The following is a 17,659-nucleotide window of genomic DNA, read 5'->3' on the forward strand; positions in this document are numbered from 1 at the left end:
CCTCCCATTTTTATGACCCAATGCTAGGCTCTGGGGACAGTGTGGTGGCTCAAGAAAAGATGTTCCTGAATTTGCCACTTAACTGCCATTTGACAGGTAAAGTTACTGATTCTGCCGATAGCTTAGCAACGTCGCCTAAATTAATCTACTTATTTGGCAAAACCACTAATTAGTCTGGTCTCCTGAGAGCAAGACCATGTTTTTCTCAAACATTTTATCTTTGATGGAGAATTTCAAATCATTTTTTTTCTCAAAAATAATGTTTATTAACCTGGCTGATTTATCTTTCCTAAATTTACTTTTTAAAAAAATAATCATTGCACCCTGCATTTTGGGGGGCACTTTTGGTCAAATATATTTGAGCCCCAAACTAAACTTGTTAGTTATCTTATTCTCCCTGTCATCTTTTTCTCACTTGACGTTAAAAACAAAAGAAGAAAATTATTCTACAGTCTTTGATATTTGCTCTGATACAACCATTTTTTTTGCACAATGTAAATTGGAAACACACAAATTAACTGATTATAAACACCTCTTTTTGCAAAGAGGTCAGGATAATTAACTATTACAATCAAATCGAGCTTGCTTTTATGTTCACAATAGAGCTGACTTCTGAGTCGTGAATCTGAAAAACCCTGTAGATTCTAGTAAAAATTGGAGACCTTGAGCTGTAAGCAAAACTGAAAAATAAAAAACATCATTTTCTCTGTTTTGACATGTAGTATTCACAGCCTCTACATGAAAAAGACTTCCTTTATAAATGATGAGCTTTAGAATCTGAACAAGTAAATAAACCTAGGAAGCACTGGTTCTCTATAATGAGGAGAGTGGAGGGTATTGATCTTGAGGTTTCAGGCAGGGGGTGAATATATAAAACATTTGCATGCACACTTCCTCCTGCTTTCAAGAGTGCCAATTATTTTAACAAGTGAGTCTTGTAACCAAAGGGGTAGAACTCCTCTTGCACTCCTAAATTATAACTTCTGAAGGTTAGAAAAGGAGCCCAACTGTGATTTTTCTCTACATGAGTTTCCCAAATCACATAAACTCAATATATTCCTATGAATTTTCTTCTCCCGCCCCCCCCAGGGGACATTAAAAATCTTAATGTAATCTTAATTCTTCAGGGAAAAAAATAATATGTGATTTCCTAGTTATGTCAATACAGCCGCTGACAGTGTTGAGTACAGTAGCCTTTTTATTTTTTGGCCGGGAAAGTAGTCACCGATCACCTTCTAACTGAACACACAGTGGACATTTTTATAACCTGGCTTCACAAACTGATTATACAGAAACCTAAATAATTGAACAACATTAAAAGACTGGTATCCCCCTTTGGTATGCTTGCCACTGACAACGTAAAGAATAAATACAGTTATTGTAGCTGTGTTTCTTCTTCTGGTACATTGTACATATTTTGAGGTTACAATCTTTCACTGTGGCTAAGCTGTGTAGCCAGTTGCACACAGTTCTTGCATGATGCATTATTTCAGATTAGAGAATTTACTGAAATGCAATGCCAAAGAGCATAATCAATACTTCATTATATTTATGCTCCAGGGATGTCTGAAGAAAACTGTACATAAATCTGCTTCTGTACAAATGCTCTACTATGCAGCAAATTAAGGATAAACTCCACTCTCCAAACGCAAGCCCTAGTCTGTTGCCAACTGTTCCACTAGAGGGCAGTATTTACAGAAAGAAAATTTCATTTTCTATTCTCTTGTTAACAATTTTATTATTAAGTTTCCTTTCTGTGGCTATACTTTTTGTTGGTCTGAACAAAAATTACTTTTCATGTTTCTAAAGAGTATTCTGAATATTACCATCTTGAACTAAGACTTGATCTTCTTAGAAAAAAAGATTGTTGTACAAGTACGCATAATTAGTTTCCATGTATCAAGCAACGAAAACTGCACCTGAAGAAAGTTATCTAAGAGGAAGAAAATATGAGTTTCATTTATTTATTTTCTAAACTCAAGTCTAAAATAATCACAGAAACCATTTCTGCTTTGACAGACCACAGAGTAGATTTAAGGAACCCTTTTTAATGAGCATACCAGGAAGACAGGAACTTGCTGGTGAATTTACAAATTAATGGCGCGTTCTCTATTGAAAGCGATGAGAAATAGATGACAGAATTTTTAATTTCTGGAATCATAGGCTGAAAGCTGTTCTGGATAAGAGGCTTTTTTCCTGACAGAAGAGTACTAACTAGTTATATTCCGATCATCTTTCTTTAAATGATGAAAATATAGAGAACGTCAGCCCTCATCTTAAGCTCTCATGCATGCTCTGTGAGGAGACCAGATGGTGTGTGCCAGTGGGTGGAATGGCTCCTACAGTACCCTCTAGTGTTATCACTAGCCACATAGAACCGTTGGCTGCCCTGCCCTCTGAAATCCCTTAAGGCTTATGGAGCCGATGCCTCCTCTTCCTTGGCAGACGACACAGTTGATTTTTTCCTCTGCCTGTTACCAGTTCTGTTCTGCACTACCAGACACCCTCTATTTACTGTTTCAGTTGTTTTTTTTTATTATTATCTACCTTCTGCTGTTTCTTCCGTCTTGGTTTCTTTACTTGCCTTTCTGTCTTTTCTGACTTCTCTACCTTCTCTTGTGATTCTGCCACATAGGGTCATAAAGGCCCTATCTCCAACCAACCAAACAAATCTTTCCTTTTATGTTTTGCATGGGGCTCTCTTAAACACAAGCTACAAACTTACCTCAATGTTCTTTTTTGTTTTTGGATCAAAACCTGTACTGGGAAGATTCTTTCTTAGCTGCCTAAATTTGTTTTTTGTTTTGGATTGGTTTTATTTCTGAGTTTGAAGCTTTTCTGGATTCTTGGGGGATAGTATTATCCCTAATGTAAGGTAATCAATGTTACACTTTGCCACAAGTAGCAAAATGTACACTATAGCTCTCAGTATCACAAACATTGATGGAGCTCCCACTGTGCATTAGGTAGTACTTTAGGTGCTGGGGATATGGTTACCACCAAGAAAGATACAGTGCCTGCTGGTACTGAGCTTACAGTTTAGTGTGGAAAGCAAAAAATAAATAAATATTAGCAAGTGTGATGGATGTTATGAAAGAGAAAGTATAAGGATGTGATGGGAATATATAGTAAGGAGTTTAAATTTCACATAGGATGCATCTCTGTTACCTGAACAAACTGCCTCAACACTCATGCACTCTGGCAGGTAAAACAGTCCTTCAAAATTGATGGTTAAATTAGAAGAGGTTAACATTGTGTAATGTTGACAAACCCACTAATTTAATACAAAATTCCATTCCCATCTAGTTTCTCTGAACTGGAATGGTAATATAGGGGGAAGGCAGTTGATAGGTTTTTGGATTTTTTTCCCAAGCCATGACACTGTGGTCAATTGGGAGAATATGTGCACATTCTAAGCTTGAATATTTGAGCATCAATTCAAGTAACATCACCCTATTTCAGACTTCCTCAAAAGTGCATCACAATTATATATATGTATGTTCGTATGTATATGGTTTATTTTTACTGTATATCTGACATTATGCTAAGTGTGTTAGATTTATCATCTCAATTAATTTGCCTAAAATAGATGTTAGCTATTATTATTATTGTTCCTATTTTTAGAATAAGGAAACTGAAGCTTAGAGAAATTAAGTTGCTCACGATTATCCAGCTAATAAAGGGTAGAGCTAAGATTTAATTCTGGTATGTCGGATCCTAAAGGCATCATTCTGCTACTTGCAGGTGAGGAGAAAGGGAACTGGCAAAGTCATCAGAAGATTATACATAAAATGACTTGAGTAGGATTTTCGTTAAAATTCCACACATAAAATTTTAAATACCTCTTTCCAAAAATATTTTACATTTTTAAGAATTCTTCTAACTAGTTACTACAATTTTATCTTGGCAACCTTGCAAGCTTCTAAACACTGCATGATTCTAATCTATTTCCCTGAAGATAATTTTTATAATTATTTATGAAGCTTTTTTTTTGGTAAAAAGAGACTTTCAGCAGTCGTATTTGTACATTTTAAACAACTTATTCAATATTTAACCCTACAAATAGTTATTTTCACTAAAACCTAATAAAGTTTTTTCCAAATTGCATTCTTTGGAAAATTGGTCCTATCAAAAGCTTTGCAAATAAAAAGAAATTCCATGATCAATGGTGGGAAATCACATTTTATTTTCTTGAGATTCACAACATACACTAGCATATTTAAGGCTCCTATATAAAGGCCTATGGCATAGAAATCAGTTTATTTTTATATATACCAGTGTTTCCCAAATCTTGTCTATGTAATATTTTGTGTATGAGACACCCAGTACCATCTTGAGGAGCTAGTGCTCTATGAAGCATATCATGAGAGACCCTGATGATAATAATATATTGAAGGCACAAATTATTACTGTTTGGAATACTGTATGACTTTGGTGAAGTCAAGTTCTCAGAGTACATACTGAGGACACCAACATATCAAGAGTGCCCCCCAGTATGAGGCAGCCAATTCACTGGGGTAGAGATCGCAGCTATAGTCATGATAGGATTGGAAAATGGTACCAATGCTTAGCAGTAACTAGTATCAACAAGGCTTATCAGCATCTATTGTCCCCACTGGGAGAGCTGTGGTAAGGCAAGCCTGGTCTCATTTGCCTTGGCAGGCAGGGAAGAATGTGATAATCACTGAAGGGTAAAATTACTTAATTGTGTATACTCTATAAGTAAAGCATTTTCTTGGGACTCCCAGAAATCAGTGGGTGATATATGGGGAGCCATAGCAATATAAATTACTCCTGTTTGAGATATTATGTTATCTCTGGGCTTGTACATTTTTATCTGTTTCCTCTGGTTTGGTTCTTTAGTGAAAATATGTTACATCTTTGTTGTAAACCTGTAGAATAGCAGAATAGGCAGATACTTTAAGAAACCATCTGAATCAGCCCTATGACACGCCCTCCTTGATGTATTCATATTCTTTAAACACGGAAGTGAATATATTAGAAAGAATATACTCTTAAGAATCTGATAGCACAGAATAGAACAGAGGGTAATATTTGAAGGCCATAGTCCTGAATGGGTATTTTCTCCAGGTGAACCAACCTCAAGGTGAAAAGCAGCAAGTCATAAAAAATAATGATCAATCGGGAGGAGGGAGGAGGGTTAAATTAGAAGTATGGGATTAACACACCGCTATATATAAAGTAGATAAACAGCAAGGATTTACTGTGTGGCATAGGGAACTATATTCAGTATCTTATAATGGAAAAGAGAAAAAAATATATGTATGTATAATTGACTCACTTTGCTGTACATCTAAAACTAACAATATTGTAAATCAACTATACTTTAATAAAAAAAAATAATGATCAATTTATTAGACCATACTCCCACTAGTTGGTCCATTGAAGATATCTTTTACTCAGTCTCCTCCCTCCAGAGCAAGGGAAGGAAAGATGCTATAAATACTGAAATGTCCAGAGTTTCTGATTTGTTTGAATCCTGGATTATCTCCTTGTCTCTCAAACCACAGCTCCTTTGACCAAATCAAAACAAGGACTCTACTAATACTGTCACCACAGAACATCAGCGGCAAATCACTGCCTGTCAGGTGTCCATAGTTTGGCAAATGCCACCTTGGTACTGGGCATTGAGTTTCTATCTATCTTCTTTCCTATACACTTTGGGGGTAGGAACATTCCTTTCCTTCGCAGAAGAAGAAACCACTCTGAAAGATGAAAATGCTAGCTCTTTCTTCCAAGACTCACTGTATTTCCTAATAACCTCAGCCCTTCTAGATGGTCTTTCATTTCTGGTCCCTCCATCTATCCCTGCCTACTCCCATACCTGCACCCTCTTTTACAGGTAAACACAACCAGGGGTGAATTCAGTCTCCTTCCTTCACAGAAGCATCTCCCTCACTCTCTCTCCTACTCGCATGCAGCCATTCTATCTAAAATTACAATCAGCAAATGACTTAAGTCATCTGTTTATCTTGGACAAGTTCTTTACATTCCTTTTAATGCTACCCAGAATTATATACACATTTAAATATTTCAACCTTTCTGGCTTATATTCAGCTTTTGGCTTACTATAGAAAACAGATCTTCTCTTTCCGTGTATTTTCTATATTATATTATTATAATTCAGATTTTTGTAAGGGCAGATTTTTCTCTGGATTTTATGTGTAAAACTATTTAGAATTTTATTTCATTTTCCAGAGGTTTACCCATATCATGTAATTTACTATTATCACAGATTCAATTCTTATAGATATTTAATAAATATACAATGAAAAAGGCCTTGTCTTATAAATGTTCTGCAAAACCTTTGCAACAAAAATACATATTACTTGTACGATCATGATTAGTTTTGTTTTGAATCCTTGAAATTTGACACCAAGAAAACTCTTTGCAGGTGTCTGTGATAAAATTCCACTTTCCTTCTACTGTGAAAATATTTTTCCTTTGAAATAAATATTATTTCAATTATTTCAAATACTTCAATTTCCCCATTATCACTTCAATTTTAAAAAAGTTTGATGGACTAGATAGGAAGTACCTGATCTTTCTTTTTTTCCTTCTTTACAAAAGAAATTATGTTTCTGCTCATTTTCAAAGAGAGATCTACAAGATGCTTTCCCCTTGGTGACTGTTCTGGGTAGAAATATCTCTTGGCAAATACTATGCAATTATGTTATCAGTAAAACAGCTTGTCAGTACTGCAAGTAAACAGACCAACAGCAGAAAATTTGCAAGCTTGGGAAAGATTTACATTTGTAGAGAAATGAGAATTGTATTCCACTCTTCTCTTCAAAACAAACAAATATGATATTTTTATGGGCCCCAATAGTATACAATACAGTTTTAAAATTCTCTTTGTGATAATCTTATCCTGAGTGATGAGGAGAAAGGAAAGCAAGTGTCAGCCTGCATTTGGAGAAATGTTCACCAAATTTTATTATGCTTAAATAATCTTGAAAAAGAAAACAAAGTGGCACTGAAAAATGTCTAGAATTAAATATTAAGTTTTGTTTTAAATGTACAATAATCCAGAAATAACTTTGTATAGGTCAGGAACCCTTGACCAATGAAATAGTTTGACTTCTCTAAATAAGATAGAGCAACTGAGACAATAAAAATTAGATCAACACTCTTATTTCTAAAGAAAGAAGGAGCCCATCAATGAGCAACATTTCACACAAGCTGATGTAGAATCCTTGAGTGAATCCCCTGTATTAAAATAAAGGGGTGGTTAGGGAATGTAGAAGGCATTTTAAGAGACTTAAGTCCCAGATAGAGAATGAATCTTATTTAGTGCACATCCTGCTTGTTCAGATGATAGTTTGGGACTCAGTTTGACACCAATGACTTCTTCCATCAAAAAAAAAAAAAAAAAAAAAATCCAAGCACATAAGTCTAAACTGAAATTAGAGCAGCCAAGCTAGAGTCTATGAGGGATTATAACTCTGCATTATCAACCACATCTATCCTGAGAGAGAAGGCTACATACCACTTGAGCATCCATCTTTGAATCTGGGAATTATAGGGTGAACGTCCTTAGTAGCAAATCTTTTCTTCACTTATTGCCCAGAACAGCCAATAGATGGACCATTTTTTCTATTTAAAATGTTTTTAGTGTTCAACACCATCAAAGCATATGGGTAGGCAAAACCAGGTAGATGGTCCAGAAGCCATTTTGCTCATTTAGTTCATTTAGGTCAGTCTCATCTTTTAGTCTTTTTCATGTCTTTACCTATCATGGCATCTTCATAACCACCAATATTATCATGTTCCTAAAATTTTTGTAAGCAGATTTCTAAATTTCTAAATGTCATATCATAATACTGTGGCAAAATAATATTTCTAAATATGCATTGAAGCCCCTCAGGCCCTCGATGATTCTGTATTGTTCCTTGATCCTTCCCTAGACTACTAGAGCACTGAAAATCAATGTCTCAGGAAAGAGAGACATAAATAGAAAAGCAGCTTACCCCAGAAAAGATTTTGATAGTTCACATTGCTATTCCCAAAGAGAACTTAATGCTGAATAAAATTTTAAGTCCCTGAAATGATACATTTACAACTCCCTGAAACAGATAAAATTCTTAGGATAGAGAAACACAAAATGGAAGGAGTAGATACAGAACCATTGTGGACCCCAGAGAAAGAAGGAATGCAGACCCTAATAAAATACTCCAGATAGCTTTAGGGCATCTGAGAATGGAAAGGACTTGTGTTCCCCTTTCCAATGTATTGGGGTTGGCCAAAAAGTTCGTTCAGTTTTTTCCATAAGGTGACTCTAGTAGCTAACTTCATTCGAAAAAATTGTTAGAATGTATTGTGACAGCTGCCATATCAGCGTGCGTTTAAAAAAAAAAAACATCAAAACTGTTGAATTTTTGTGTAGCCATTGTAATATTGAAGATGGAAGAAAAAAGCAACATTTTTGGCATGTTATGCTTTATTATTTCAAGAAAGATAAAAATGCAACTGAAACGCAAAAAAAAGAGATTTGTGCAGTGTATGGAGAAGGTTCTGTGACCGATCAAACGTGTCAAAAGTGGTCTGTGAAGTTTCGTGCTGGAGATTTCTCACTGGACGATGCTCCACGGTCAGGTAGACCAGTTGAAGTAGACAGCAATCAAATTGAGGCATTAATTGAAAACAATCAACGTTATACCACGCAGGACAGCCGACATACTCAAAATATCCAAATCAAGTGTTGGAAAATCATTTACACCAGCTTGGTTATGTTGATCACTTTGATGTTTGGGTTCCACATAAGAGAAAAAACCTTCTTGACCATATTTCCGCATAGGATTCGCTTCTTAAACGTAACAAAAATGTTCTGTTTTTTAAACAAATTGTGATGGGCGATGAAAAGGCGCTACTGTACAATAATGTGGAACGGAAGAGATCATGGGGCAAGTGACATGAACCACCACCAACCACACCAAAGGCTCATTTTCATCCAAAGAAGGTGAGGTTGTGTATACGGTGGGATTGGAAGGGAGTCATCTATTATGAGCTCCTTCTGGAAAACCAAACAATTAATTCCAACAAGTGCTGCTCCCAGTGAGACCAATTGAAAGCAACACCTGTTACCATCAGGTAATGCAAGACCACATGTTTCTTTGATGACCAGGCAAAAACTGTTACAGCTTGGCTGGGAAGTTGTGATTCATCCGCCCTAATTCACCAGACGTTGCACCTACAGATTTCAATTTATTTTGGTATTTAAAAAATTCTCTTAATGGAAAAAATTTCAATTCCCTGGAAGCCTGTAAAAGGCACCTGGAACAGTTCTTTGATCAAAAAGATAAAATGTTTTGCGAAGATGGAATTATGAAGTTGCCTGAAAAATGGCAGAAGGTAGCGGAGTAAAACGGTGAACACATTGTTCAATAAAGTTCTTGGTGAAAATGAAAAATGTGTCTTTTATTTTTCCTTAAAAACTGAAGGAACTTTTTGGCCAACCCAATAGTTTAGAGAAGACAGCAGGACTCCAGGGAAGAAGTGACATCATGTGTGTACCAGCAGATAAGCCTAATTCAACTGTAAAGTAAAGGCAATGGAATAATCCCCACATCCCACCCTGACTGCAGGATTATCTTAACAACAACAGCAAAACACACAAGAAAATCCACACTCAAAGATCTTACAGTCAAGAGCATTAGAGCATTTACCTATATGATAAACATAGTTATGCTAATCATATACTGGTGAAATCTTTAACAATCTTCTATGTTTTCATATCAATATTTTATTGTCTAAGAAAACCAACTGCATACCTTATTTATCAGGTAAACAATCAAACAAAAATGCAACAAAAGTGATGATTTCTTGTACCATCATTTATACCTGGCAGTGCCCTTTAAGAATGAACATTGTACAAAAGCTGCCTATGACCTTCTGTGCCTTATAACCTGTGTACATACAGCCCTCTATGGAAAGCTGCTTTCAAGAACTGAAGTCATTCCCAGAACTTTCCACATGCTTTAGGTAGCCAACTAGAACCAGATGGTGTAAAGTCCTGAGTAATTTATCATAGGTGAATTCTGCTAAACAATTTACCTCAAACACATTACAGATTGTAATTCTAGGCATCTCAAGCGGCAAACTTTAAATGAACATAGGTTCCTATGGTTTTCTGAATGATCTCCAGAATCAGACAACCTAACAAAACTGGTGAGTCAAATAACTTGATCCCATTCAGTTAGGATACATTTCTAGTGATGTAAGGTGACTGCAAGAAGTACAAATAGTCCCTCTGTATAGCAGACCAATGTGTGGTTGCCAAATTTGTATTGCAGTTCTACCATCTATAACTAAATATTAATTCAAAATTTACACATACTTCCATGTTTTCTTCTGTCTAATTTCATAGATTTTATTTTTTTAACATGGAAACCTGGTCTCAGTGGTTACCTGGCAAAATCTGAGTCATAATCATAAATCATATATTTTTTGTAGAACATATACATTTGTGAACACAATATGAATTAAAATATCTATATTAAAGTGAACTTAAATTGCTTACCCAATTAATCTTATTCATGTATTTCATTCATGGACTTATTGAAACTTTCTATAAGCTTCCTTGTAAAGTCTTCATTTATCATATAGATCTTCTGTATCCTTGTCACTCTCCCTTTTTCGTTTTCCTTCTCTCCTCTCTCACTCTTTTGCTCTCACTCTGTGTGAATCTGTTTCTTTCTGACTAGCTCTGTCTTTTTAACCATTCAAACTCCAGTCGGGTACCAGAGAAAACATGTTAAGAGGGTAGTTTCAAATTTGCACTTTCTTCCCCTGACCAAAAGTCATACAAAACATGTTTACAAAAGCACTTTTATTTTATGTCACCAAAGAAATAAAGGTCATCTGAAGTCATTTTTTAGTACTAAACACCTTTAATAAAGCAGCTCGAGGATCATCTGTATGTGTATATTTGTAACTGAAGTATATTTTTCAACATCTGATACTCACACAACCTGTGTAAGAATCATCTGTGTACTTTTCTAATATACTGATGTCTCAGATGCTCCTGTGAGAAAGGTGCCCCTTTGGGAAGGAGCAGAGGGATCTGAAAGTTTGGTATGCAGCTCAGATGACCTTTATATACACTAACATGTGAGAACTGATGAATCTTTCCTCATGTCTTCTTTTAAATACACAGCTTAACAACCACAAGAAACCCTAAAGGTGGAAGACGACATGCTTTTCTAGGCAATCAACTGGTGCAGGGTATTTTATTAAGCTAGAAGGCAAATCTAGAGAGGTTGAGAGAGTCCCCAAGGTCACAGAACTTGAAAATGGTTGAGCAAGAAATTAACCCCAATTCCATCTGATTCCAAAGCTTGTTTCATTCCAGAATCTTGAGTTCCAACTAAACTAAACTAACTAGTTCTTGGGGGCTTAGAACTCTTAAACTTTCAGAATCCTCTTATGTTTTTTTTTAATTTGTATTTTTTTAAGTTGAAGGATTTGGACGAAGTTATTATCCCTGGTGCTGTGGAATTTGGACTGAAGTGTAGTCTAGAGAAATTATGACTTGATTGAAGTCACAGAGCTAATGGTGGACCCAGGGAGACACAGTGTTTGAACTCTTATTTAGTGGTTCTTTCTAATTTATTTTTTATAAGTTAAATAATATAGTAATTTCTCAAGTCTTTGTAAATACTGTACATTCAAAATTTTATGTTCTGGCTCTGGTACCACATATAATTATGAATCCTGCCCCCAGATATTATACTATAGTGTGGATTTAAAAAAAAAACAAAAACAGGAACTACATGTAGAGAGTACAAAGTAGGCAACCAGAAGTCATCTATATTCCTTACCTTTACTATCACTGTGACAGTAGCAATACCAGGTGGCATTGTTCCATAAATATCAAAGGCCTCCACTAGAAAAGTGATACTTGCTTCCTGGTCTGGAAATGCCTCATAGTCCAAACTCCTTAAAAGGGAGAGTTCTCCTGTAAATGGATGTAGTGCAAAAATGTGCTTCACTTCCGGACTTCTTATCCGATAAGATACATTAGCTCCGAGGTCAGCATCTGTGGCCTGTAACAAATTAAGAAGAAGAATGGTTATATCACTGCCATTGCCAAAATAAAGAAATGCAGGACTGATGGAAGTCATGTGTCAGTACCTAGAACAGCATGAAATGAATGATGATCAAAAGGCATGTTTCAGAGAGAAACATTTTTTAAAGTAATTTACCAGATAGAGGGAGAGGGAGAGAAAGAAAGAGAACAAGTCAGAGACAGAGACCCATGAGGTTTTGTCATTGTTGATCTTGTTACTGTATCTATTTTATTTGAAAAAATCACTAATTAAAAGGATCATACCACAGTAAAGAAATAAATATTGTCATAAATGATTGCTTATTATTTCCTAACGATTGTATAACCATGAAAAATAATACCTTAAATAAAAATAAGTATTAGTGTGTGCTTTCCATAAACATAACAGGTTATTAAAGGGCTATATGAAAACGTAAATGTATCTTCTCACAAAGATCCTATAATACTTTTCTAGAGATCACTCTATTATACCTCCCTTCTTTTAACTAATACTTATTGAGTGTGCACAAGGTGCTATAGAGATGCACAAGATGAATACAAACAAGATACCTACCCTCCAGATTACTGTCTCAAAGAAGAAATAAGACAGAAATACCAAAATAAAAGGGATACATGGATGGACCTAGAGATTGTCATACTGAATAAAGTAAATCAGAGAGAGAAAGACAAGTATCATATGATATCACTTATATGTGGAATCTAAAAAAATGGTACAAATGAACTTATTTACAAAACAGAAATAGAGTCACAGATGTAGAAAACAAACTTATGGTTACCAGGGGGAAAGGTTGGGGAGGGATAGATTGGGAGATTGGGATTGACATATACACACTACTATATATAAAATAGATAACTAATAAGGACCCACTGTACAGCACAGGTCTCTACTCAATACTCTGTAATGGCCTTTATGGGAAAAGAATCTAAAAAAGAGTGGATATATGTATATGTATAACTGATTCTCTTTGCCGTACACCAGAATCTAACAGAACATTGTAAATCAACTATACTCTAATAAAATTTTTTTAATTCCCATTTCCAAAAATAAAATCATTAAAGCGAAACATTAAAGCGAAACAAAAAACAGCTGAGAAAACAGGTTTCAATAGGAAGTCTTATAGATGACTCTTTCATTCAGTAGTAGAGACTGGCAAAGGCAACTCTGGCAGAGGAAATGGAATGGAGCAAGGACAGAGTGGGGAAGGTCAGGGTGTGTTAAAAAATGCATGCAGTAAAGCAAGCATCTTTGTGAATGTCAGTCTTGGCCCCCTCCAAACAGTTATCAACATCACAATGGGAAAGATACTGTTAAAGCACAGATTTTATGATGTCACCTTCCTGCCTAAAAATTCTTCTTGTTTTCCATTTCATTTTGGATCAACTCCAATCTCCCTAACATGGTGAGAAGGACACATATATTTTCCAGCCCTTTAGCTCCTCACTCTTCTCTCCTCCAGAATTTTGAGCAGGTTCTTCCACTGCCTTGAATATTCTTTCTTCCCCCTTGAATGCCTCTTATTTGCCCCTCAGTTCACAATTTAGAAATAAACTTTCTCCAGGAAACATTCTCTTTGTTCTCAAGATTAGGTTAAAGAGCCCCACCTGTGATCTCCCAGGTTCCTTGCATTGAGGACCTCTATATTAATTACCAGTTACTTGTCTGTTTGCTACACCAGACTGAAAATTCAATGAAGGCAGGAAACCTGTCTTGTTCATGTTTGAATCCCCAGAGTCTAGCAGAGGACTTGGCATGCAGTAAGCACTGAAAATATGCTTATTGAATAAAGGAATGAGTGAATGAATAGATGGATAGAAGAATAAATGGAGAAAGAACGGCCCTCTCCTTGGCCAGCATCTGCCTTTTTTAGATGTATTAATGTTTGCTAAGTAAACACATATTGAGTTGAATTATGGAAGAAACACAAGTTCTTGAAATGCATGCTAACAAAATTCAAGTTGTAGACTGCAGGTTGAGAAAGGACTATATTTTTTTCTTACAAAATACACTTCATAGACCACCTATGTCAGAATTAAAGAGGTTGTGCTTAAAATGCAGATCTCTAGGCCAATCTAACCTACTGAATCAGAATGTCCAGAGTTTCTGGTAATAATTTATTTGAGGACTGAAAAAAAGAGGCTTAGCTATGAAGAACTAATAAAAAGGAGAGTTAGACTTCTGGAAGGATGCCAGTTGTGTACGGAAAGTGAAAAAGATATTACAAAATAATAGGTACAGCAATATCCCATTTCTGTAAAATATGAGGCAATTCTGTACATGTATATATGCGTATGAATGTATATATATATGTACACACTTGCATACATGTGTATTTATATATATATATGTAAATAGTTATTTGATATTTGTGTGAGCACAAAAATAAATGTAACAGAATACACATAAAATTTAATACCGAGTAACTTTGGAGGTACAAGGTGAGAGTCTATTAAGTTTTTTTTTAAATAGTCTCGTATTGTCAACTGTTGCAATAAACATTTAGCATTACTTTTGTAAATTAAAAAGAAATCTGTTAAGAAGTGTTATTCAATTTCTCACAAAGGCAACTTTTCTCCCTTTAAATTTTGGTATATGTCTAAAATAGGGTTGTTAGATAAAGCACAATATGTAATAATTGAGTAATATTTGTAATATTTGAATGCTTATATTCAAATTTACTCGCTTATCTGAAATTGAAATTTAACTGCATATGCTTTTTTTTTTTCTTTTAAATTTACTAAGTCTGGCAGCCCTAACATGAATGTCAAATCTTATACAGAATTCATGAAATAATTGCTTCTTCCACACACCTCTACTTGAAGGAAACTGGTCCCGGCTGGCAGATTCTCTTCAACGACGACAGTATATGTTGAATTGGTGAACACAGGACTATTATCATCAATATCCAAAACCCTGATGGCCACTGTTAGAGTTGAATAACGAGGGTGTACCGCTCCATCAGTTGCCACAACAACAAGTTCATAGTAGTCCCTGACTTCTCTGTTAAGCTTCACTGATGTGTAAATGCTCCCATTGGATGTGATATGAAAAAGATTATTGAAGTTACCCAAACTGTAGTGTACTTGGCCATTTATTCCAGCATCAGCGTCTGTTGCCTAAATAAAATTAAAAACAAAGGAATTCACATAGTACTCTTTGTTATGATTTTTTCACATTACATTTTGTTATGTTGCCCTGCCAGAAGGGGATAGTTAAAGAATTATGGCATATTTCTAAGCAAATATTTTTTTTCTCTAGGGAGAAAATTTAAAAGATAATGACAATGTAGTACAAAAGTCTAGAACATGAAAAGAAATATACTATAGTTTAATTGATGTTCTTCATTCAAAATGAACATAACATAATTTGATACCAGTAGAAATAACAATATTATATTATGACAGAAAATTCACATTTCAAAAATACTGAATTTTTCCTGTATTATCATTTCTTTAATAGATTTTGAATTCTAAAATTTAAAAAAACACATTTAGGTTTTAATTAAACATAACTGACAACTTAAGATTTTACAGCTTTTTAAATTCAAGCACTATATGTGTGTGTGTATATATATATATATATATATATGTGTGTGTGTGTGTGTATGTGTGTGTGTGTGTGTGTGTATAAGCACCATATATATATAACTGCATTTAATCTGCCTGATATTCTTATGAATAAATATCATTGGTCCCATTCTACAAATAAGAAAGCTGTGGCTTATGTACTTTAATTATCTTGCTTAGGGTTACACAAGAAATAAATACCTCAGTGCCCCAGTTCTTAGTATAATGTCTTGCATATAAAACTACTTAATAAATAAATATTTGTGGAATTAATGAATGTTAGAATAAATTAATGCAAGGAACTGAGATTTAAAACTAAACATGTTCCAAAACCCAAATAGAAGTGAAAGTATAGTAACTGTAAAGCAACTGCAAAGGGCTCTTCTTTAATATTAGAATACAATCTCCAAATGATAACAGAATTGTTGATGCTATAATAAACCTATTGTAACTGAAAATTTTATGTAATATTAAATCACTTTGCATCAAATAAAATGGGTAAATTTTGAGTGACTATTCTTCTGATGGAGTGTTATGAGAATTAGAGTGTTATGAGAATTAAAATAATCTAAAAATCAATTAATTGGAATATAAATTATGATATTTCATTATCAAATACAGTACATTTTGTGCTAAACAGTTCTATGTTATTGTTTCTCAAAGAAATTGGAATGAATCTTAGCATCTATAAAATATTACATAATTATGCCCCAAACTTCACTAGGGAAAGGAAGGAAAACAAGACACTTGGCTGCATTATGAGCCAGGGACACAATAATCACTTAATATCTACAAAGCCTGGGATGCAATATAATGTATTTTGAACAGCACACGAGCAGATGTATATCCACCTTTACAAACACTGGGGAAGCATGTGGGGTGGGTTTGCTGAACACTTGTGCCTTGTTTGAAACGATAAAGCCCAAGATGTCCATAACTGCACTCCTTCTGACTGTCATAATGCCAGACATTCCAGCAGGATTTGTCCCTTTTATTCATCAAAACACAAATGCCCCTGGGAGGGCATTACCTCTGGAGTTTTAAGCCTGAGAAAAGATAGAAGAGTAATTGCAGGAATGTCTGAAGAGGACAAAAATACTGTAAAAGAGTTGAAGAGTTTCCATAGACATATTTTCTTCTACTTTTACATTTTTCCTAGAATTTGTCTTACAGATTATTGACATATTAGTCAAGCTGGTCATCTTAGTGGAAAAAACAAACAACAATACTGCCACATCCCTTACAAAAAAAAACAACCAATCAAACAAAAAGTGTTATTTTTTGTCTTAAATCACTGCTCAAGTAAATAGAAAAATACAAACCAATAATGTAAGTACGTTCTATTTCATTAAACCAACACTCTTAAAAGTTTCAGGGACATTTTCTGTCTGTGGGTATTTTTATGTAATCCATAATTTAAATGATTCTTGCTCAAGATATATTCTTATTTATCCCCATATTGGAAGATTTATTATGATAGAATGATTTAATTTGATTAATATGGCTGTGTGTGTATATGTGTGGGGTGGAGGGGGATGTTAGGTATGTATTGTACTATGTATGTCCAGCTACTTAACTAATATCTCTACTAGGACACTTTATGCGTATTATATGAGTTTTCTATTGTTGCCATAACAAATTACCACAAATTTAGTTGTTTACACATTGCGAGTTTATTATTTTATAGTTCTATAAATCAGAAGTTCAACATCGGTCTCACCTGGCTAAAACCAAGGTATGCATAGGTCTGTATTCCTTTCTGGAGGCTGTAGGAAAAGATCCATTTCTTTGCTCATTCCAGTTATTGACAGAATACAGTTCCTTGAAGTTGTAGGATTGAGATCCCCACTCCCTTTTTACTTGTCATGTAAGGACAATTCCCAACTTCTAATGGCCACCCACATACCTTTTCTCTTGGCTCATAGCACACTTCTTCCATCTTCAAAGCTAGCAATGGTGGGTCAAGTCCCTCTCACATTTTTTGAATCTCTCCTTCTTCTATCTCAT

The 17,659-nt window shown here is 34.8% G+C and overlaps 1 protein-coding gene across 1 annotated transcript in view; it reads right to left on the minus strand.

The window, feature by feature from the left end:
* PCDH15 (protocadherin related 15) overlaps positions 1-17,659 on the minus strand; it is an 807,822-nt gene that overhangs the window by 163,738 nt on the left and 626,425 nt on the right. The window contains exons 19-20 of the mRNA XM_060286024.1: positions 14,897-15,202; positions 11,841-12,065 (exon numbers count right to left, since the gene is read on the minus strand). Of these exons, the coding sequence (XP_060142007.1) occupies positions 11,841-12,065; positions 14,897-15,202 (531 nt within the window). The remainder of the gene's footprint in view (positions 1-11,840; positions 12,066-14,896; positions 15,203-17,659) is intronic.

This window comes from Globicephala melas, chromosome 16, assembly GCF_963455315.2.
Source record: "Globicephala melas chromosome 16, mGloMel1.2, whole genome shotgun sequence".
Taxonomy (NCBI): Eukaryota; Metazoa; Chordata; class Mammalia; order Artiodactyla; family Delphinidae; genus Globicephala; species Globicephala melas.